This window comes from Candida theae (genome assembly GCF_024610275.1).
Source record: "Candida theae strain CBS 12239 chromosome Unknown scaffold14, whole genome shotgun sequence".
Taxonomy (NCBI): Eukaryota; Fungi; Ascomycota; class Pichiomycetes; order Serinales; family Debaryomycetaceae; genus Lodderomyces; species Lodderomyces theae.
The window spans coordinates 203,576-226,484 of NW_026261482.1; the positions used below are offsets into that span (position 1 = coordinate 203,576).

General features: G+C 40.6%; 10 protein-coding genes across 10 annotated transcripts; 4 read left to right on the top strand and 6 right to left on the bottom strand. All coding sequences in view use genetic code 12, as the record gives it.

The window, feature by feature from the left end:
- Nucleotides 1-115: 115 nt before the first annotated feature.
- Nucleotides 116-2,317, bottom strand: KGF57_004962 (SAGA complex subunit; the record flags this gene model as incomplete). The annotated part of the gene is made up of 1 exon (XM_051754527.1): nt 116-2,317. The coding sequence occupies one exon, from the start codon at nt 2,315-2,317 to the stop codon at nt 116-118; it is 2,202 nt and encodes a 733-aa protein (XP_051606642.1).
- Nucleotides 2,318-2,845: 528 nt separating this feature from the next.
- KGF57_004963 (DUF3835 domain-containing protein) lies at nt 2,846-3,738 on the top strand (the record flags this gene model as incomplete). Its single annotated transcript, XM_051754528.1, has 2 exons — nt 2,846-2,854; nt 3,091-3,738. 2 exons carry the CDS (start codon nt 2,846-2,848, stop codon nt 3,736-3,738), a joined length of 657 nt encoding a protein of 218 aa, XP_051606643.1.
- Nucleotides 3,739-4,089: 351 nt separating this feature from the next.
- KGF57_004964 (uncharacterized protein) lies at nt 4,090-5,235 on the top strand (the record flags this gene model as incomplete). The annotated part of the gene is made up of 1 exon (XM_051754529.1): nt 4,090-5,235. The coding sequence occupies one exon, from the start codon at nt 4,090-4,092 to the stop codon at nt 5,233-5,235; it is 1,146 nt and encodes a 381-aa protein (XP_051606644.1).
- Nucleotides 5,236-6,251: 1,016 nt separating this feature from the next.
- Nucleotides 6,252-6,707, bottom strand: YNK1 (nucleoside diphosphate kinase; the record flags this gene model as incomplete). The annotated part of the gene is made up of 1 exon (XM_051754530.1): nt 6,252-6,707. One exon carries the CDS (start codon nt 6,705-6,707, stop codon nt 6,252-6,254), a length of 456 nt encoding a protein of 151 aa, XP_051606645.1.
- Nucleotides 6,708-8,157: 1,450 nt separating this feature from the next.
- Nucleotides 8,158-9,495, top strand: CAG1 (guanine nucleotide-binding protein subunit alpha; the record flags this gene model as incomplete). The annotated part of the gene is made up of 1 exon (XM_051754531.1): nt 8,158-9,495. The coding sequence occupies one exon, from the start codon at nt 8,158-8,160 to the stop codon at nt 9,493-9,495; it is 1,338 nt and encodes a 445-aa protein (XP_051606646.1).
- A 180-nt stretch (nt 9,496-9,675) lies between these two features.
- Nucleotides 9,676-11,004, bottom strand: KGF57_004967 (ubiquinol--cytochrome-c reductase subunit; the record flags this gene model as incomplete). The annotated part of the gene is made up of 1 exon (XM_051754532.1): nt 9,676-11,004. The coding sequence occupies one exon, from the start codon at nt 11,002-11,004 to the stop codon at nt 9,676-9,678; it is 1,329 nt and encodes a 442-aa protein (XP_051606647.1).
- A 363-nt stretch (nt 11,005-11,367) lies between these two features.
- Nucleotides 11,368-12,798, bottom strand: HYS2 (DNA-directed DNA polymerase delta subunit; the record flags this gene model as incomplete). Its single annotated transcript, XM_051754533.1, has 1 exon — nt 11,368-12,798. One exon carries the CDS (start codon nt 12,796-12,798, stop codon nt 11,368-11,370), a length of 1,431 nt encoding a protein of 476 aa, XP_051606648.1.
- A 214-nt stretch (nt 12,799-13,012) lies between these two features.
- On the bottom strand, nt 13,013-14,737 carry HAS1 (ATP-dependent RNA helicase; the record flags this gene model as incomplete). The annotated part of the gene is made up of 1 exon (XM_051754534.1): nt 13,013-14,737. The coding sequence occupies one exon, from the start codon at nt 14,735-14,737 to the stop codon at nt 13,013-13,015; it is 1,725 nt and encodes a 574-aa protein (XP_051606649.1).
- A 1,439-nt stretch (nt 14,738-16,176) lies between these two features.
- Nucleotides 16,177-21,981, top strand: KGF57_004970 (putative RNA helicase; the record flags this gene model as incomplete). The annotated part of the gene is made up of 1 exon (XM_051754535.1): nt 16,177-21,981. The coding sequence occupies one exon, from the start codon at nt 16,177-16,179 to the stop codon at nt 21,979-21,981; it is 5,805 nt and encodes a 1,934-aa protein (XP_051606650.1).
- Nucleotides 21,982-22,005: 24 nt separating this feature from the next.
- KGF57_004971 (uncharacterized protein) lies at nt 22,006-22,707 on the bottom strand (the record flags this gene model as incomplete). Its single annotated transcript, XM_051754536.1, has 1 exon — nt 22,006-22,707. One exon carries the CDS (start codon nt 22,705-22,707, stop codon nt 22,006-22,008), a length of 702 nt encoding a protein of 233 aa, XP_051606651.1.
- Between the last annotated feature and the right edge of the window lie 202 nt (nt 22,708-22,909).

Consider the following 22,909-nt stretch of genomic DNA (forward strand, 5'->3'; position numbering starts at 1 on the left):
TAACGTTTTGTTTAGCAGAAAAAGTCCCTTTTTTTTTTTTTTTTTTTTTTTGCTTTTATATCCTGCAAAGTACGTACTTTTAAAATGTATTTATTTTTATACTCTCCTGTGCACTTTACTCAAACTCGATCTCATAAATCAATACAGTGTCAGTATATTGTCCATGTCCCCAACCCCTATATCCACTCGCGCTAACCATAAACCTACCAGTCTCATCAACGTGCAATTGAGACAACATACCACCATGATGTCCAGGAACGATCAAGAATGGAGTAGCCTGTTTCTTCAAATTCACCTCCATATTACCCAAATCATCATAAAGTCGCAAATCATACAACCGAATATTATCATTTGATCCACAAAGCAAGAAATCCTTATTGGGCATAGTGGTCAACGCACTTACGGGTCCACTGATTTTCGGAAACTGCAACAATTTCGAAATGTTGGGCACCATCGTATCTTTATGATGACCCGACAAAGACCGCTTGTGGGGCATCTTGATTGAAATCTCCTCAATGGTGGAATTACGGCGTCCGGCAAAGATGAAATCTCCATCATTGGACCACGTCAGGGCCATACACCATGGTGGTGTTCCTTCAGATACGCCTAGTCGAATTACCGGCTGGTTTAATCGGATATCCCAGATATTTATTGTCCCATCGATACTTGAGCTCATAAAGATATTGGAGTTTAGATGTGGCTTGGATTGTGGTTCTTTTGTAGAGGATGGATGTTTGTCTTGATCGTTTGTGGGTTGATTATCCTCTCGTTGTTTTTCTTCTTGATCGCTGTCACCAAATAATGAATCGACATCGTCGTCGTCGTCGTCGTCGTCATCATTGCCAGTTTTATCTATCTTGTCATTGTTCCCAGCAGGAGCATCTCCGGAGTCATCACCATTGACGAGAAAACTAATATCGTCCAATCCATCAGGTCTATATTGGATATTGGAAATCTGTCCGGATGAAGGTAGGAACTCAATAACTGTTTTCCCCGTGTTCAAATCCCATTCTCTAATCGTCTTATCCCATGACCCACTCAAGAATCGATCTTGCTCCTGATTCAACCTCAACACACTCACAGTATCTATATGACCTCTTCGTCGATATTGTGACGTTCCATGATTGAAGTAATGATGGATCGTACCTTCATTATATCGCATCGTGTAGAGACTTATCCCACCAGACAACAATCCCGACAAGCACCACAACCCACTACGTTCTGCTTCCAATGCATACACGGGGTTCACTTTTGGTTCATAAGATACACTACCGGTTGAAAAATCGGAATCTTTCAATTTCGGATTCTGCTTCATCAATTGTTTGCGTGTCAAAGGTTGTTCATTCTCCCAGTACGAACAGATTACACCACCATTGGATACCGAGTCGGGCACATTGTGTTTCTGTGCCATTGTTAGGGGAGCTTTACCTTCAACCGATTGTATAAAGTCATATTTCCGTATAAACCCATCCTCACCACCAGTGATGATCCATTTAGGACCTTGAGTAAATGCCAATGCATGGCATTGAGATGTATACGGTATAGCAACTTGAGGAATGATGTCAAAATCTGTGGCTTTACGAGCCTTGGAAATGATTTGTTGACGAAAGGGAACATTAGTCTCAGACTCCTCGATATCCTTGATGAGTTCGTCTCTTGTGGGCTCCGTGGATAGTGATTGTGGTGATTCTGTATCAACCTGTGTATCCTGTGTATCTCGTGACGGCCTAGACGGTGTAGTTTCTGGTGCTGTCTCGGGTTGGCGCTCTTCACCGTCACCGTTGTCTTCGAGTTCAAGTGCCTCCACTTTTTCACTGGTGTTAGGGGCACTGGTAGGTTCGCCTGTCTGTTCCGCAAGGCTCTTGTTTTCTTCGACGCTGGCAACGCCATCTGAGTCCTTTTCATGGGAGGCCTTGACTTCTCCCTCATTCGCAGTGTTTGCATCGCCATCCTCGCCATCTTGCCTATCCTCTTCGTCAGCCTCCCCTCCGTCCGCCTCCCCTCCGTCCGCCTCGCCTCCGTCCTCTTCTTCTTCCTCTTCCTCCTCCTCTTCCTCCTCCTCTTCCTCCTCCTCTTCCGCTTCTCCTTCCTCGTCACCCTCGTCCTCCTCTTCTCCTTCATCCTCTTCCTCCATGTCTTCCTCGTCACCCTCAATCATTTCATCGTCGTCATCTTCTTCTTCCTGATCGTTGGGATTTTCAGCCTGTTCATCCTCGGGCTCCATGTCGTAATCCTGACTGTTTTCATTGTCCTGGTATTCATCTTCCATATCATCGTCTTCAGCATTGAATAAGTCATCTTGCTCAATTGAGGCCATTGTCTAGTCTGTAGAAAGTGGTTCTAATACTGTTGTAATTCAAACGAGTGAGTCGGTGAGTCTCTTGTACACGATTAACTTGATTTTTTTTTTGTATCTTTCTGAACCAACACACACACGCAAGTTCACGAACAATTCACACTTAAACTCATGGTTGACCCCTGCTAACTGTAGACGAAAAAAAAACAAAGCACTGCAGGTGCATCTGCAGAATCAGTGCCAATTGAATCACCAGCTTCGTTCAAGTGTGCTCAACGTTTTGTTGAGAATAGCATTGCCTTTGAACAAACACATCAGGACAAGCGTTACGTTTATAACAAGTGATCATCAAAGAATGGTCTTGTCTTGAGAGTTGGAATTATAGGATCATAGTTTTACCCATGTCGGAGGATTTTGTACATTGAGAGCTCAAAACTGTTGATGTTTGTCCAGTTGATCAACACGGGCAAGGATTGACCTTGCTGTTGAAGTTGCAAATCAATTTCGCGTCCTTTCCACTGAGTTGAAGTATTGCTGAGGTGCAACGTTATGGCTTGTGTATGAAAGTCATAGAGTCCATAGAGTATTGAATATCGCGCACGAGAGGTCAGTTTCTCATTGGCAAGGATTGCGCTCAATTGGGCCGGCGACTCAAATAAAGTGAGAGCATACCCGGCGGCTCAATGATTTGAATATCGACGAAAAACTCCGCCTAAAAAGATCGTTCGGGAAATATCGATAGAGAAAGACAACGCTAATACTTTGAGCACAAGGGAGAAAGAGCATACGTTTAGGGATCTCAAGGGATCAAAAGTAAGCCTGTTTCAAGATTCAAAGCTCTAAGGGAGAGTGCATCGAGTCCGACTAAGAACAAGACTCCTGAGAAAAAGAAAGCCGAAGGCGTCCTAGACAGTAAAAGTGTCAATGGCACCACGCCCAATGCACCACAATTGGACTGCAGTAACATGCAAGACATTGATACAATGGCGAAAGCCTACCTGATGGGAATGTATGACGATGACGTCGACGTGGAAGGTCCATTAGTCGAGGACTTGAAAGATTTCGAAAAGATCAACAAGATTGTTGAATCGAGGGATAGAAGAAAGGACCAACTAATTGGCTCTACTGGAGGAGAGACGTATGACAAAAAGTCTAATGAAGTGGGAATGGATTACGAAGACACTGCAGATATAGATGATTATGACGAGAACGAGACAATGATGAACGACATAGAGGAGCACGAATTTGATGAAGATGTGCTTGGTGAAGCTAATGATGAGAACGAGATTACCAATCAGGAGCTCAGCGACAGCTATCATAGGATGAGAGAGAAGATGCTTTTGAGAAACAGAGCGAATCAGGAAGAACAAGGATTTGAGCCCACGGATGAGGAGGGAGCCCCTGTCAGGATTAGCAAGTTCAAAGCAAGAATGAATAAGTAGATTGTCTAGTAATGGTACGCTGGATAGCAGCGTCCATGTTTCATTAGTGAAATAATAAACCTTGTTACTTTTGCGAAAAAAAAAAGACGCTACCATCTCTGGTTTGATACTTGGTTGCAAAACCAGCAAGAACCAACGAGTGCATCAAAACCAAGTGCATGCACAAGCCACAATGCATCAGTGTCGACAGCAGAATGAGAAAGGAGCACTATACGAACCACGGGTAGACTTTCGAGACACGCGTTAGATTTTCGAAAGAGCACTATATACTTCCACATCTGATGAATCCAACATCCCACCACCACAACAGCAGCCCATGACGAGGAGACCAAGTTGAGTTCATTTGAGAAAATGGTGCATGCCAAACCAGTGACTGGTGTGAGAGAGCTTTACATTGAATCGTTGAACAAGCCCAACTACTATGATCAGTTCGTGACAAGGAAAGTTGCTGAGACACGTAAATCTGTCCCACAAAGGAGAAAAGATGCAATGGATATGAAGTTGAATCCTTTGGAAAGTTTGCAAGTTGAACATCATTGCAGGAATGATGACAATAATGGTAGTGGCAAAGTTGAGGATTCCAATGAAGCATCTGGTCCGGGACCGGTTAGCACTGTTGTTGGTAATGTTGAATCTGTGAATGAGTACATTGTTAGTGTTTCCGGTAATGAGAGCAATGAAGATGAGGTGAATTGTTCATTAGTGGTCTCTCCCGTCAGTGGAATTGAAACCCCAGTCACTGAAGCCCCTGCAATTGAGCCAATTGAAAAGGACGTTGAAGCAGCTGTGAAATCTGGCAATAAATGGAAGAAGTTTTGCTTAAAGGTCAAAACATTTGGGAGTGATATTGGCAAACCGTTCAAGTCCCATAAAGCCAGAGTTGAACCTGACTTGCAAGTGTCTGAGACATGCAAGAAAACGTCTCGTTCCCTGAGGAAGCATGTGAGTCCACACTTGAAAGCGCTCGTTTCAAGGAAGAACAAAACGGCAAAGCAGAGTTGTGAATCTGCGGTTTGTGGTGAGGAGAACAACCTTCCTTCTGTGTCCCACGTTCTATCTCCCTCTGTGTCCCATGTTCTCTCCCCACCTATGGCAATTTTTGAAGAAGGGAATAACCCAATTGCTGCCAATCCAGCCTTACCTCATCGCTGTTGTGTCCTTGTGCCCGTTAATCTTGCTCAAGATGACACTTTGAGTCAAACAGGACCAAGTGAAATGACATCTGACGTCTTTGTGGCAGATAGTTGCCACAAAAGCAACGTGAAGAAGTTCAAGTGGAAGAAGTTGTTTCGTATCAAAAGGATTAGTGATGAATATGTGAACAAACCACCTGCTGATGCTGCCGCTGCTGTGAAGCTGCCTATCAAAATGATTATGAAACGGGTTGGGAAGCTGGTGGTGAAGGAGTATGTGAAGAAGGCATTGACTGATTTGTTGCCATCATGGATACGACACGGATGGCAAGAAGAGCGCACAATAGGAACCAACTTGAATTGACCATCTCAAGTAAAAAAGAGACGCCGTATACCTATAGACTTGACTTGATATGAACAGATTATGATACCGTTCTTCAGCATTCGATCTGAGCAGACTGCAATGGTGGATGGTGTCGCCAATGAACATTCATCTGCCGCAGTCCCACGTTCCTACTTAAATTGATATCTGAATATTGTGATTCAGTGTTGGTGCACAATAGTTTATGTATTGAGTAGCTTGACTTCACAATTGGAACTGATCATTCCCCAAGCATTCAACTAAGCCCGTTGTACTTCCAACTGGCTTGAGGTGCATTCAATGCGTGCCTGATACGGAAGCTGTTCACTGTGTTGCCTTCGTTAAGTATCTTCTGACTGGTACAGGCGATCACATTTCTTTGTCAGGGTGTGGATTCCTCAGATTTTGACGAATAGCCAGCACACTGATGGCACCGAAATTCTCAAAAACGTTGACTTGTGTCTGCTTTCTCATATTATGAAGTGACGAGACCATATACAGGCATTCTTTCGATCACTTTGTGCCTTTGAGTTTTCATACTTCCTCCTTAGTATTGTCCGTGTTGAGCCAACTCCTCTTGAATGACTTTCCCAATTTGTCGTCTTGTTTTGATCATGTTTCAATACACGCCCTAATGACTTCTAATTATGCATTGTCTGATATCTATGTCACTCTTCCTAACATCGCCGGTACTGGTTTAATGTGAAAGTATTTCTGAGAGCAAACCATTGACGTCCTCGTCGTGAGTAATTTATCTAACAACATTCAAAGTATCCATAAAGTGAAAACTTCTTTCGCTATAAATACAATTCAATTAGGTCGTTTAAACAACACTTGATGACGGTAACCAGTGGGCAGGAATGGTTTGTGTACAAGTGGTGAAAAACACTATCCGTCGCTTCTGATGCACCAAAGTGTCGCATAGAGAGTGCGTTCTACATAGACTGATTTGAGCAAGCACTGTAGTATATATATATATATATATTAAGCTATACTACTCAAGAGTTAAAACAGCACATCTATTCGTAGATCCAACTGAACAAAGCTGGCTTGTATTCAACCAATTCCTCCTTCTTGAACCACAAGTCAATTTCCTTCTTGGCAGATTCAACGGAGTCGGAACCATGGCAGACATTTCTACCCATGTCGACAGCGTAGTCACCTCTGATGGTACCTGGGGCGCTTTGCAATGGGTTAGTAGCACCCAAGATAGCTCTACCTTGCTTAACAACATCCTTACCTTCCCAAACGGTAGCCAAGACTGGACCGCTCAACATGTAGCTCAACAATGATGGGAAGAATGGCTTGGATTGCAAGTCTTCGTAGTGGGTTCTCAAGAGAGATTCGGTTGGTTGGACCAATTTGATTCCAACCAATTTGTAACCTCTGTTTTCGAATCTACCGAGGATAGCGGAGATCAAACCTCTTTGAACACCGTCTGGTTTGATAGCAATAAAAGTTCTTTCGTCTGACATTATTGAGTGATGAATTGAGTTGGGGTAAGAAGAATAAGAAGAAGAAGAAGGAGAATCAAGTGAAATGGGAATTGGATGAAAAATTTTTGTTGAGGGAACAGAAAATGAAATTTTTCTCCCACGTCAATTGGTTACGCAAAATTGGGATATGCATCGCAATGGATTACCCCCCCTTGGAACACTTCTAAGAGGAGTTGACGCTGTTGAGTAAGCTCAGTTTTAGTAACTGACAATGTTTATGTCTTTGATATGCGCTTCTTGGTATACGTTTGTCGTCGCCCAAAATCAATAGGACTTTTCCTCCACCTTATCTTGAGAAACGTGGGCTCGAGTTCATTATAATGTAAGCTTGTGATCTGCAAGTCTTCTCTAGATAGTTCCAGATCTTGTATTTATCTCATGATCTTAACTCTGTTGGCCCTCAATGGACTGGCAAATGAGTATGGTGTGGTATCTGGTGGCCAGTTCACCACAATTAGAGAAGTTGTCGCAAATCATGGAATGATTTTCACGACATTGAACATGACATTGATGTGCAAGAAGCTAATAGCAACTGCGTTTCAAATGACAAATGTCTAAACTATAAATTAAACCATTTTACTAAAGCGTCTCGGTTGGTACGTGAAAGGTATGGCTTGCTCTTGTTTGTGCAATACGAACGCTGAGTCGGTATTGACGTTTTGAAATAAGCCACATCTCCGGTCACACATGAAAAACAATGAGTAGCACCTTCTTGGTTCCATTGACAGTTCCTTGCTCACTGGGGGTGTGGGGTCTGCATCGCCTGTTTGGGAAACGACATTCGGTAAGCGGCCCCAACAGTGATATTCATTTTCAATATGGTCATCTGTTGACCAAAAATTAGTTCAATTAATCGCCTTACTTTGTAACACACACACACACACACACACACACACATCCTCCTCCTCTTCTCCTATGACGCACACCGGTTATTCACATGTACCTGAAGACAAAAGCAAATGCAAAGAAAGAATATCCTATACACTTACATGTATCCCGTTTGGTAAATCTGAAACATCTTATTTTGTAGTTTGTATCACAAGGAAAGAAAAATAAAAAAGTGATGTAAATAATAACACGAACATTGATGAAGAAAATAACCTCTACACAATAATAACTGGACGCCTTTATTCTTTAAGTTTCAAAATCCAATATCAAAACTCCTTGTAACCTTTCAAAGACTGCTTCTGAGGCAGATTTTTTGTTTCTTCTGAATTTTTTCTTGCGATTTCAATCATTCTTTGTTGTTGTTACTCCTGAATCATCACCTCAGAGACCACTTAGTTTCAATCGCGGCGTAGATTATAGCCTTCACTCCCTTGAGTTTCCAATAACGTGGTTCCATCAGCCCACACTCAAATTCACAACGCCACTTTCTTTCTTTCTTTTTCATTTTTTTTTTTTTTGTCAGCAAGTCTTATAATCAACAATGGGTTGTGGTGCAAGTACGCCAATTGACGATGAACAAGATCCCTTTTTGCAAGACAAGCAAATCAATGATGCCATCGAGCAATCTTTGCATTTGAACAAAGCCAATTCCAAAAACGGCGTTAAATTGTTGTTGTTGGGAGCTGGTGAAAGTGGAAAATCGACTGTTTTAAAACAACTCAAGTTATTACACAAGGGTGGGTTCAGTCAACAAGAACGAATGCAATATTCAAATATCATATGGTGTGATGTCATTCAAAGTATGAAGATCCTAATCATACAAGCTCGTAAGTTGAAGATTCCTCTAGATTGTGATAAGCCAAACAGTGCATTGATTCCATTCAAACGATGCGTGTTGAGAAGTGACGCTTTGACTCAAATTGACACTAGTATTGCTGGAGGGACAAACTTCTTGGATGATTATATCTTGAAGTATGATGAAAAAACCAAAATGAAGCGGAAGTTGAACAGCACGGGAGTGGTTCAATTCTTGGGTGATCCTGATCAGCTCAACACTTCAAATGCCGATGATGGTGAAGACGGAATTGACCCAGAGATACGAGATGAAGTTTTGTCTGGTATACCACAAGCGTCCGGTGGCAGCGCTAGCGAACAGCAATCTCGATACTCGCGTCGTGATATCGCTGAATCAATACATCAATTATGGACCAATGATGCTGGGATTAAAAAGTGCTTTGAACGATCAAATGAATTTCAGTTTGAAAGCAGTGCCGAATACTATTTCGACAATGTGTTCAACTTTGCAGATCCTAGTTACTTGTGTTCTGATTTGGATATTTTAAAAGGGAGGATCAAAACCACAGGGATTACCGAGACAAACTTTACCATCAACTCATTCCAGTTCAAAGTGTTGGATGCCGGTGGACAGCGAAGCGAACGTAAAAAATGGATCCACTGCTTTGATAATATCACGGCAGTTTTGTTTGTGTTGGCCATAAATGAATATGATCAAATGTTATTTGAAGATGAGCGAGTGAACCGTATGCATGAATCAATCATACTATTCGATCAATTGTGTAACTCGAAATGGTTTGCCAACACTCCGTTCATTTTGTTCTTGAACAAGATCGATATATTTGAGGAAAAGATCAAACGTAATCCATTGGAGAGGTATTTCCCTGATTATACAGGTAAGAATGATGATGTTAATGAAGCTCTCAAATTTTTTGAAACCAATTTCTTAAAGATGAACAGAACAAATAAGCCGATATATGTTCATCGAACTTGTGCTACTGATACAAAGTCAATGAAGTTTGTCTTGAGTGCCGTTGCCGACATTGTTATTCAACTGAATTTGAAAAAGAGTGGTATCATGTGAGACAAAATCGATTCTCGCTTTCGGTTCAACACGCAATAAGTGAGAAAGAATAGTCTCAAAGTCTCACTACACTCTATAGCTCGATAGTTTGTATATTAAATACATCTCTCTACACATGTCAGCGTCTTTTTCCTCTCCACCTTCTCTCAACTTGCTGCTGCTGCTGCTGCTGCTGCCTCCTTACCATCTCATCATGGCCATTTCGTTTCTGTTTCTGTTGTAATCCAACAAATCTTCAATCAAACCGGTACCGGAGATAACGATATCTCTATCCCAAACCTTGTTTTGACCCCATCTCTTAACGTCAGCAACGGTAATAGCATCAATCTTCTCAAATGCTTCAGTAACAGATCTTTGGTGACCAATAGCCAAAACATCTCTGGCATTGTGAGTAGCAACACGCTTTGTGTGTGTCAATTCCCTCAAGAGGTGGGTCTTGACTTGTGCCTTGGCTCTAGCAACTTCAGCTTCACTGATTGAGATGGACAATCTGTTCCATTGTTTCAATGTGAAGTGAACGAAATCGTCAATAGTGAATCTATCTGGAATTTCAGCATAAAAACCCCACAAACCGTGGTCGGACAAGGATTTTGAAAAGTGTTCGTATTTTTCGACAATGTTGTATTCTTGAACAATTGATGACAACTTGGATGACTTGTAGTGAGCTTTTGGTGAGTGAATGTTAAAGTTACCAAAGATCTTGGCAGCAACTTTCGCAGTGTATAAATCTGGTGAGTCCAATCCTTCACCATGAACAGCAATTGAAATATAAGCCTTTGGCATGGTATCATCTCTCATTCTGACTTCTGAACCCAAGAATGAAGCTGGTTTCTTTTCTGGCTTAACACCTTGTGCAACTTTCAAATTGGATTCAATGACTTCAACCAATTTGTCATGGTCAAGGTTACCTGCGGCAGAAATGGTAACATTGTCATTTACCAAGTACTTTGCCAAGTGACGCAATGAGTCTTGGGTCTCCAATCCTGAAATTGATTCTTCAGTACCCAATTTTGGTAAACCCAATGAATAGCCTTGGTATGCAGTGGCAGACAAATGGCTGATAACTCTCGACCTTGGGTTTGCTTCGAGGGCATTGGCTTGGTTGATCAAAACGTTTTTACCAAATTGGAAATCAGATTTGGAAACAATCTCCTCGGCATTGGTGGCAATAGTTGAAAGTAACTTACCTGCGGCTTCGATATTGTCATTGGTGGTCTCGGCAACAATACCGTTAAACTCTCTTCCATTTTGTGCGCTTACAACAACTCCATCGGCTGAAGTATTGTGTTGTTGGGAAAGAACAGTGGCTGTCAATGCAGAAACACCATTATTGTAAGGATGTTCAGATCTAGAACCAGCGGAGAAGTACAAACCAACTGCTGAGTGTTGTGCATTTGGAATAGTTTCAGTGGAAACGGTGACTCCATTGGATAAAGTGGTGTATTTGGTACCACTTGATACGAAACGACGTGCAGTAATGCTTCTCAATACAGATGAACCACGAATCATGATATACAGGTGTGAGATTTAGCTATTTCAATCAACAATTGACAAGGTTCTATGAAGGAAGGAACACACGAGTGAGTGTCTGTCTGTCGGTATGTATGTATGTATGTATGTACAACCTGGTTTTTGAGATTGAAATTGAGATTGCCTCTAGCTATGAGAGAAGGTTTTTTTTTTTTTTTTCATTGGGAGAATTTTGTATGGTGATATGTAAAATGGTAGCATTTGCTAAAAACCAGATTCAACCAATAGAAGAGTTGAGAAATAATAAGACCACAATTGGTAGCATTATGTAGTGATATAACTTACACAGGCATAACAACTAATATATATATCCCCACGCAATTCAAGCACTTTACGATGCATCTATATTTCTATCATTACTACCTCTGTCTCTAATGTACTCAAATCTAGGATCACAACTTCACCAGTAGACCCAAATTGTGGTACACTGATCAACCGCACTTGAGCGCCGGAATCAGGACATTTGTAAACATCAGTTTCAAACTTGTCTTGATTGCCAACAAAGTATACATGAGGTAGTTCTGAATCCAAAACAAATGGGTCGCAGTTATCAAATGGGTAACAGTATAGTGTGTCTGGAGCTGTAGGCACGAAATTTTGCCATTTCATACTAGCACGTATAATTTTCATTGAATCTGAATCTGACTGTCGTGCCACGTATTTCTTTACGTCATTAACATTTTGACCACTAGTTCCCAACATCCTCAATCCATTGACATCAAGCCAAGTGGGGTTTGTCAATCGGCTTAATCTCTCACTTCCAAGCACGGACTGGTTGGATTTGAAAAGCGATTTATGCAACGGTTGTTGAGGAAGACATATTTCTGCTGGATCATGGTCTCCTGGCATCACTGTAATGGACATTGATGTAATTAGCTCACTTATAAATTGGTCTAGCTGCGTCAAGGACTCATTGTTGTATTTGGAGATATTCTTTGATCCATAGTTGTTTGTAGTGATGTAATTCTTCAAATCCTCTTCTTCATCGATCGTCTGTAATGGTTCGACAGAATCACCAGCAATGATTAGCTGGGATATATTACTATTGAATTGCTTGTCCTCGTCACCACCAAGCTCACCAATCAAGTACTGTTTGAGAAGCTCAAGCTTGAGGTCGTAATGTCCTTCCAAACCTATATTCAAGCCAGACACTATTGCAATTTTACCCGACCTTGCACTATCTTTAAGTGGTTTTTGCGGCGCACATTCCGGATAAACAACATCCATAATCTCAAATATACCAGCTTGTATTTCAATCCCCAAAACACCAACAATACACCCTGTCACCAATAAATTATTCTGTAAAAACTCTTCGTTGTGCAAAATAGCCCTACCTGATTCATCCTCCAACATAACTATCGGCTGCTCATTGTTATCCAAATATGAAACTGGTTCTAATGGCAAAACATCATCTGTCCCCTTTTCGACATCATTCAATATATTTAGTTTATACTTGGCATCAACAAACACAGTTCCAATAACCCAACAGAGTTTACCACCTTCTATATCCAAAATCTTTTCTTGTTTCACAATCGCCTGTCCGTCAACTTTCCTGGTTCCATCGCCCCATTTCTTCATCGCATTTGACAAAGCTCGTTGGTGTAATCTATTGTAGCGATACTGGTACATTGAAAAGTATTGTTGATCATATTTACGTGATTTGGCGTCAATGAAGAATTCATTTCGTTTTTCAAATTCCACCGGTATCGCATTATCCTTTCTGTGAGCGCTCTGCGTCTCGATCTCTTTGTTGACGTACTGGGAGTATGACATTGTGCTGGCGAAACTAAAATGTATGGGCCTTGGAGGGGTCTTAGTATGATTTTTTTTTTTTTCTTTTTTCTTTTGTTTTTTTTTTTGCCTACTGTCTAATACGCGTCTATCATCAAAGCGTATTCCAACTTGAATGTAGCTTTACATCCTACTACATTGCATATCACGACTTCAATATCCTATTTCTAATATATATATACACCGCTGTTTACACTCAGTTCTTGTCTCTCTTTTGTTTCTTGTGTTTCTTTTCGATTGATTTCCCGCTTGCACCAATGGTGATGTTAACTTTAGGAGGCACATCAAACCCAAAAGATTTTCCAACTTTAACCAAATCTAGTTTATCAATTTGATAAACCGTTTTCAAACTATGTGAAGCATACGCTTGGAGATATGCTCTGTATCCATCCTTTGCAGACTGGTGCAACAAGTAGTTAGTCTTGATAAGTTTCGTCAATTGGGATTGAACATTGGCAATCTTGTTTGTTGGGAACTCGTATTCATTGAGTGGTACGTTGGCAGCTTTGAGATATCTCAAGAACCCCAACTCAGATGGCGTTAAAAACATTAATGATTTACCCTTTCCTTGGGTACCTCTTGCTGTTCTACCAACTCTGTGAATGTAGTCTCTTGGGTCATCTGGTGGATCAAATTGGACAATCCAGTCAACGGCAGGGATATCTAATCCTCTAGCTGCAACATCTGTACACACCAATATACCCTGTTTAGCATTGCAAAACTCAAAGAAAGTGTTTGTACGTTTCTGTTGCTTTTGTTTTCCATGGAGATCCAATACTGGTAAATCGATATAGTTAAGCAATTCACTGTAAAACTTGACACTGTTACAAGACGACAAAAACACGATGATCTTCTTTTTGACATTTCTTTTCAAAAATGAAAATAACAAAAGAAACCTCTTGTCTGAATCACAAACCACATACCCCTGTTCCAATCCATCGGCGGTGGACACATCTTTTTCTGGCACAACATTTATATACAACGGTCCCGGTCTCAATGAAATACGAGCAAGATCCTCAACTTTCGTAGTCTGTGTTGCTGAAAACAACATAGTCTGTCTGTCTTCATTGGGTAATATCTTTATAATTTGTTTCATTTCCTCCTCGAATCCAATTTCCAAAATACGATCAGCTTCATCAATAATCAATGCTTTCAAGTTGGAGAACACGAAACCCTGAGTGTTTTTCAAGTGATCCAAAAGTCTTCCTGGTGTAGCAACTAACAAATTTACACCTTTTGCCAATTTGGTTGCCTCTTGTCTCCGATCAGCACCCCCTATGACAATTCCACAAGTTTGTGAATGATGCTCCATCAATTGTCTAGCAACTCCAAAAATCTGTAGTGCCAATTCTCTTGTTGGAGTGATTATAATAACAGCTGTACCGTTTCTAGGTTTGATCTTTAATGAATACAAGAGTTCGATTGCTGGAATTAAAAACGCCAATGTCTTTCCTGATCCGGTCTTTGCTGCTCCCAACACGTCTCTTCCTGCCAACAATGGGGGTATCGTTTTGGCTTGCACTTTTGTCATTTTCTTGAAGCCCATTTCTCTAATAGCTTTCATTGTAGGTTCTGAAAATCCGGCATTTTCAAAAGAGTAATTGTCGTCTGATTCATTATCAGAGTTAGTGGTCGCTTCAGTTGACTCCACTACTTTCGCCTTTGTCAACTCTTGCAATCTTTTCTCGTCCTTTGCTTGCTTCTTTTCAGCAGCTTTCGTTTCTGGATCCTTGATGTCCTGTCCAAGAAGTCCCGCTACCTCATCGAACTCATCATCTAATTGATCAACAGCCTGTTCAGTGTCTACCTCGTCAACCTCAACTTCGGAGTCTGATTCATCTCTCGATCTCTTTCTGGAATGCTTAGGCAGTTCTATAGAAGACTTTTTGGAAGTCTTTCTCTCTATTGCGTGTTTGCCCATGACAGCTTAGTTTGAGTTCAATAGTTACTTAGATACAAAATAGATTTCCTACCTCATCTCTAAATCCTAAGAGTGAGAAGAGGAGGACGAGAAAAAAAAAAAAAAAAAATTAAACAAAATACTAAAGTCGTGTACAAAGGAGAGAAAAAATCACTAGAGGAGATGTAATGTTTTTTTTTTGCAGCCAACTAGAAAGCAGAGTATTATAGTCCGATCATCGTAATTCCTAGAACAGATACTACTAGAGTCTTTTTAGTTGGGCACCCAAGAGGGATAAAGTTGGAGTATTGTTGTGAAATCATTTCAATTTCTTATCAGTAGATAAATTAGTACCAGAATATAACAAAAAATCTTATTGAAAGTGTCGCCTAATCGCTTACTTATTATAGGGGTATACTAAGCTGATATAAATTTCTACTCATTGGGTTAAATAATTTCCTCACAAACATAATACAGTAGAATTTAGCCTTTCAGCTTTCTTATGGACACAGATACATTGAGATTTGCGTAGTTTGACACTGTACCTGTTTCAAAGTGAAAATTCAGCTAGCACATGCTTGTCAAAAGTTACTCGAAATAGCCTAAATTATTGATCTACATTAACATCTATACTATGCTAGGAAACAGAAATATATATCTGGTAACCAACTTAATATGTATTTTCCAATTTTTTTTTCCGGAATTTGAACAAAATATTCGAAAAAAAAAGAGTCGATATTCCCAAATAGGAAGGTGCTACCACACCTACAAAGTTTTTGCTACGCATCACCCTTTTTTACAAGGAGCACACCCACTTGACCATCAAATGAGATCTCTCAGTCTATGTATAAGCAAAAGAGGAGACGGCGATGTTAATGATTTTATTGATATTTACTTTCACTTTGTTGTTTGATTGACAGCTAGCTCTAGCTCAAAATTCTACGTCTATGCACAATTATTCACATTGCTAGCCATTAAATACATATACACTTTTAACAAAAGTTACCCCGAAGAGCAAGATAAGTCATTAGAGACACTTTATGCTCCAGTAATGTATACTTGTACCGTCTCAAGTTGAGGAGTTCCTTTTGTTAGAGAGACAACTTTCGACAACTCTTCTGTCGATTTGTTTACCTTTCTTTTTTTTTATCTCTATTTGTGTAACTTGTTATCGTGTGGTGGTAGGTTTCTAAGAACGAACTTGAATTCTCCTCAAAGTTTGATTAAGCTCATTGAGGGACCCTCATTGGATAGTGGTGGTTCTAGTAGCTCTATTTAGAAGAAAGTTTGCTTCTAACCTGTAAACTCTAAGCTATGCGATATGAATTGCACCCAATTTTGCTAGTCTCTTCCGAAGTTGACATTATATTTTTCTTTTTTTCCACTTGACTCATTATTGGATTGCCATCTCTTACATCATACATTCACACCATACTTCTTCTCAAAGCAGGTTCGAAGACATGTCTGCGTATACAGTATCATCGACCAAATCATACATGCAAGCCATGCAACCCATGGTTGATGCGCTACAGGAGCTCATGAAGTCGCAACAGCAACAACAACAACAACAACAAGCACTACCAAAGGTACCGACTATCGACAACGAACATGCAAAGTATACCCCCGTGGATACTATATTATCACGGTTTGAAGGTGTATCCACCAAATCATTTAAGCGTATGCTTGAGGGGTCTCTGTCCAATGACATCCAGATCTTGAAACTGATTCAAGATGAGTGTGCAAAGATCAGTTTAAACAAAGGGCAAGACGAGCAGGAAACATTTACTCTTATTCAGTCTTTGGTTACTGACACAACTAGTGATGAACAACTTCAGTCATCCCTTTTTGACATATTAGGATTTGACGAGTTCAATTTGATCTCAAAAATCATCCAAAATAAGCAAGTGTTTGCAGAAGCAAAGAAACGAGGCTTGCTTTCTGCTCAAGATAGAGCACAATTATTGATTGAAAATCAAAAGAGAAACGCCAACCAGCAAATACTACCGAAATCGGAGTACCAGAAATACCCTCATGTCTACAAAAATCAGGATACAGTGAATATAGCTGCCATCACTGGAGGAAAATTCGTTCTACCTAAAGGCACAACCAGAAATTCGTACCCGCTAAACGAGGAACTAATTATACCCTACCCGGAGGAGCTGCCGAACAAATGGATCTCCAAGAAACAGCTTGTGAAAGTTAGGGATTTAGACTTTTTGTGTCAAGGGACTTTCAAGAACTACGATACCTTGAACAAAGTGCAAAGTTTAGTGTATCCAGTTGCGTACAATAGCAACGAAAATATGCTTGTTTGTGCTCCAACAGGTGCTGGTAAAACAGATGTGGCATTGTTGACAATTTTACACACAATCGGACAATTTGTTACGGAGACTGTCGGTGGCGACAATGAAGTTACTATCGATATCGATTATGATGAATTCAAGATTGTGTACGTTGCCCCTTTGAAAGCATTGGCGGCGGAAATTGTGGAAAAGTACTCGAAGAAGCTTCAGTGGCTAGGTATCAAGGTACGTGAATTGACAGGTGATATGCAATTGAGCAGACAAGAAATAATTGGTACTCAAATTATTGTCACCACACCTGAAAAATGGGATGTCGTTACCAGGAAACTGACAGGTGATAGTGAATTGGTGTCAAAAGTGAAACTACTCATCATTGATGAGGTTCATTTATTGCATGAAGATCGTGGTTCAGTTATTGAAACATTGGTTGCTCGTACTTTAAGACAAGTTGAAAGTACTCAGCTGATGATTCGAGTTGTCGGGTTGTCCGCTACTTTACCAAATTATATGGACGTTGCTGACTTTCTTGGTGTGAACAGAAATGTGGGTATGTTCTACTTTGATCAGTCATTTAGACCCATCCCATTACAACAACAAGTTTTGGGAGTGCGTGGCAAGTCTGGATCCAAAACCGCCAGGGAAAACCTTGACAAAGTATCGTATGAAAAATTATCGGAATACGTCAGTCAAGGACTCCAAGTCATGGTGTTTGTTCATTCCCGAAAAGAAACTGTTAACACTGCAAGGACCTTTATTCTGATGGCACAGGATCACAATGAATTGGGCTTATTCGACTGCACCGAGAGTGAGTACTACGAAAAGTACAAAAGAGAGGCATCACAGAAGAATAGAAGCAAGGAATTGAGAGAGTTATTTCCGCACGGGTTTGGAACTCATAATGCAGGTATGCTTCGAAGCGATCGAAATTTGACCGAGAAAATGTTTGAAAGTGGTGCCATCAAGGTCTTGTGCTGTACTTCGACATTGGCTTGGGGTGTAAACTTGCCAGCAGCTGTTGTAATTATCAAGGGAACTCAAGTGTATAATCCAAAGGAAGGTGGATTCACGGACTTGGGAATATCAGATGTCATTCAAATATTTGGACGTGCTGGTAGACCGCAATATGAAAACTTTGGTACTGGTATTTTATGTACCACTAGCGACAAACTCGATCACTATGTTTCATTGTTGACTCAACAACATCCAATTGAATCCAAGTTGAAGGAGAAGTTGATTGACAATTTGAATGCAGAGATTTCATTGGGAACTGTGACTAATGTAGACGAAGGTGTTCAATGGCTTGGATACACCTACATGATCACCAGAATGAAAAAAAACCCATTTGCATATGGAATGGCCTGGCAGGAGATTCAAGATGACCCACTTTTGATAAATCGAAGAAGAGAGTTGATTATATCTTGCGCCAAAAGACTTCATGGATTGCAAATGATTGTGTATGACGACGAAACTGGTTCGTTCATGCCAAAAGACTTGGGAAGAATAGCGTCAGATTTCTATTTGCTCAGTAACTCTGTGGAAATCTTCAATCAAATGGTTAATCCGTTGGCAACTGAGGCTGACATATTATCGATGATAAGTATGAGCAGCGAATTCGACAGTATCAAATTCAGAGAAGAAGAAGCAAAAGAGTTGAAGCAGTTGATGGAAGATGACTCACCATGCCAGATTGGAGCAAACGTTGATACTCCACAAGGGAAAACAAACATCTTACTTCAAGCCTTCATCTCACAAGCAAATATAAGAGAATCAGCATTGATCTCTGACTCCAATTACGTTGCCCAAAACTCGGCAAGAATATGCCGTGCTTTGTTCTTGATTGCCATGAATAGACGATGGAGCAAATTGATGAACATCATGTTATCGTTGTGCAAGTCTATAGACAGACGTGTTTGGTCATTTGAGCACCCCATGATGCAGTTTGATTTACCTGAACCGGTTTTGAGAAACATTAGATCAAAAAACCCGTCCATGGAGATGCTTAGAGATATGGAACCTGCAGAATTGGGTGATATGGTGCACAATAAGCTGATGGGGAATGTTTTGTACAAACTTGTAGGAAAATTTCCCTATATCGAACTTGATTCGGAGATTTTCCCCATTACAACCAATGTAATGAGAATTCATATTGTGCTTCAACCGGATTTCAATTGGGATGATAGGCTTCATGGACAAGCTCAATACTTTTGGCTTAGTGTAGAGGAGTCAGATACTAGCAACGTCTTGCACGTGGAGAAGTTCATTTTGCACAAGAGGCAGTTGAACAATCCTCATGAGTTGGATTTCATGATTCCTTTATCCGATCCACTTCCTACGCAAATCATTGTTAGGATTGTGTCTGATTCTTGGATTGGATCAGAGACAATACACCCAGTCTCGTTCCAGCACTTGATAAGACCACAAAATGAGACGATGAAGACGGAACTTTTACGTTTGCAGCCCTTGCCGGTTACGGCTTTGAAGAACCCACAAATCGAAAAAATATACTCGTCAAAGTTCAAGTACTTTAACCCCATGCAGACAATGGTATTCCACACCTTGTACAATACAAACGAAAGTGCATTTGTCGGATCTCCTACTGGATCTGGAAAGACATTGGTTGCAGAGTTGGCTATATGGCATGCCTTCAACGAATTCCCTTCGTCCAAAGTGGTGTATATTGCCCCAATGAAAGCCTTGGTTCGAGAAAGAGTTGATGATTGGAGACATAGAATTTCCAAAAACAGTAGCCACAAATTGGTTGAGTTGACTGGTGACTCATTACCCAGTGTAGATGAGGTTAAAGAAGCCGATATCATTATAACCACACCGGAAAAATTTGACGGTATCTCACGTAATTGGCAGACTCGGAAATTCGTACAAAAGGTGTCCCTTGTCATTATGGACGAAATTCATTTGTTGGCAAGCGATCGTGGGCCCATTTTGGAAATGATTGTGAGCCGTGTCAACTATATCTCCTCACAAACTAAGCAACCAATAAGACTACTTGGTATGTCAACTGCTGTTTCCAATGCTTTCGATATGGCTGGGTGGTTGGGTGTTAGAAATGGGCTTTTCAATTTCCCACAATCGGTGCGTCCAGTCCCCTTGCAAATGTACATTGATGGCTTCCCAGACAATTTGGCATTTTGCCCATTGATGAAAACAATGAATAAGCCAGCATTCTTAGCTATCAAGCAGCATTCTCCCGATAAGCCAGTGTTGATTTTTGTTGCATCTCGTCGTCAAACGAGATTGACCGCGTTGGATTTGATACACTTATGTGGAATGGAGTCTAATCCTAGGAGGTTTTTGAACATGTCAGATTATGAATTAGAGGATGTTTTGGAAAAAGTCAAGGACGAGACTTTAAAACTTTCGTTGCAATTTGGAATGGGGTTACATCATGCCGGTTTGGTTGAATCTGATCGTCAAATATCTCACAAATTGTTTGAGTCAGGAAAGATTCAAATCTTGATTGCTACGTCGACTTTGGCATGGGGTGTCAACTTGCCAGCTCATCTTGTGATTGTTAAGGGAACGCAGTTTTTTGATGCCAAAATCGAGGGTTATAGAGATATGGACTTGACGGATATTCTCCAAATGATGGGACGTGCAGGAAGACCGGCGTTTGACACAAGTGGTACCGCTATAGTATACACCAAGGAGTCCAAGAAGATCTTTTACAAACATTTCTTGAATTTGGGATTCCCCGTTGAATCTTCGTTGCATAAAGTATTGGATAACCATCTTGGTGCCGAGATCTCGGCGGGTACAATCAAAACAAGACAAGAAGCGATGGATTTTTTGACTTGGACTTTTCTTTACAGGAGAGCTCATAATAATCCAACGTACTATGGAATTGAGGACGTTTCCCAGTATGGTATTTCCCAGTATTTGGCAGGTCTTATTGACAAGAGTATTGACAGCTTGGTGGAGTCAAAATGTGTTTATACTGGTGGAACTGAGGATTTACATCCAACCCCATTCTTGCACATTTCCTCCTACTATTATCTATCTCATTTGACCATGCGCAATTTTGTCAACAACATCAAGCCCGACTTGAGTTTTAGAGATGCTTTGAAGTTGTTGTGTCAAGCTACCGAGTACGATGAATTGGCAACAAGACACGGGGAGGAGTTGATAAATATGAAGTTGTCACTAGCTATGAGATACCCGGCAGAAGACCTTGAATGTGAGTTCATTTGGGATCCTCACGTGAAGGCATACTTGTTGTTGCAGGCATTTATGAGTAGGGATGAATTGCCAATTGCTGATTATAGTCAGGATACCGTTTCCATCTTGGACCAAGCGTTGCGTATATTGCAAGCTTATATCGATGCAGCTGCCGAAATGGGGTTCTTGAGTGCGGTTTTGACGTTTGCAGAATTGATGCAGTGTATAAAGCAGAGGTGCTGGTATGACAACGATCCAGTTACTACATTGCCTGGATTGAAGTTGACATCAAAGACTACAACAGCAGAAAAGGTAACTCTCAAAGACTTGGGAGTGATGAATAAGGGTCAATTGTTTAAAATTGCAGAGAAGATAGGTGTATGTAAAAACAACACTGATGCGAGAACACCAGCAAGTACCGATGAGGAGGCAAAGAGACAATTCGTGAACATTGCATCCCATTTACCAACTGGAGACTTACAGTTTAAACAGAGTGAACAAGAGGTTGCTCGAGTGACATTAATCCACAATAACTATCCACTTAGTAACGAATTCAAGGTTTATTGTCCCCATTTCCCCAAACCACAAAGAGAATCGTGGTTTGTGATCATTCACGACAGTAAAGAGTTGCTTTTACTTAAGCGGGCTTCTCCTAGGCTCAAACTGAAGAAGGGAATCGTGTCTTGTGAAGTTGACATTCCAAGTGATTTATTTGGCAGAAGTGTAACCATTTCTTGTGTTAATGATGCTATGGATATAAAATACAGTCTAGACACAACCCTTTTATAAAATTCAAGTACATACAAGATTAGACTATTCAAAGAAATCATCTTCTTCTTGAGTGTCCCCATCCTTGTTTTCTGGTGCATCAATTTCTTCACTAGGCGTGGCTCTAGCATTGGCTGCAGCATGAGTATCAATCTTCTTACCACTGAGTATATCATCCACCGTGAACGGCACTTTACCCTCCTCCATCATCTTTTCCACCTCTTTTCTAAACTCCAATCTCCTAGCCTCAGTCTTGCGTAATCCAATCTTGACATTAGGATCTGACAAATCCTCATCGGTGGCACTGGGATATAACGAGATATACTTTTCCGATTTAGGGAAAAGCATCACATACATTAAATCAATTTCTCCGTGCTTCAACTGTTTTCTAGCCTTTTTGATGTCTTTCCGTACTTCAGTCTTTTGCACCTCCTCAAACGCTTTACGCAACTGTTTTAATTTTCTAATTGCCTTCTTTCTTTCGAAAAAACGCACCATGTGGTATTTCGTAGCATTGTGTTTAGCTTTGAGGACATGTTGCGAGTTCTGTAGTTCTACTTTGAGACCTTTGAGTGCTCTTTCATACTCGATTTTCTTGTCGGCTGGTAATTTGTCATTCTTGGATAGAAGTCTTTCAATGTCTCTGATTTTCTTTTTGAGTTTGGCAGATGAGCCGGTGTTTATTGCCTTGGAAACTTCTATGGGACTGTTTCTATTTACTCTGTATGACTTCTTTGCTTTTGGCATAGTTGGCTAGTAAGTTTTTCGGTTTGTTGAAGTTCAATCACCCTTCAAGAGATGGAATATTTGAAAACTTTTGGGGAGATGAGTGAAGGAGAGGACACAAAAGAAAGAAGGATGAGAAATTCCAAAAGATTTTTTATTTTTTTTTTTTTTTTCTTTTTCTTTTTGTTTTCCACCAAAGCAACAACGATTGACACCACCACCA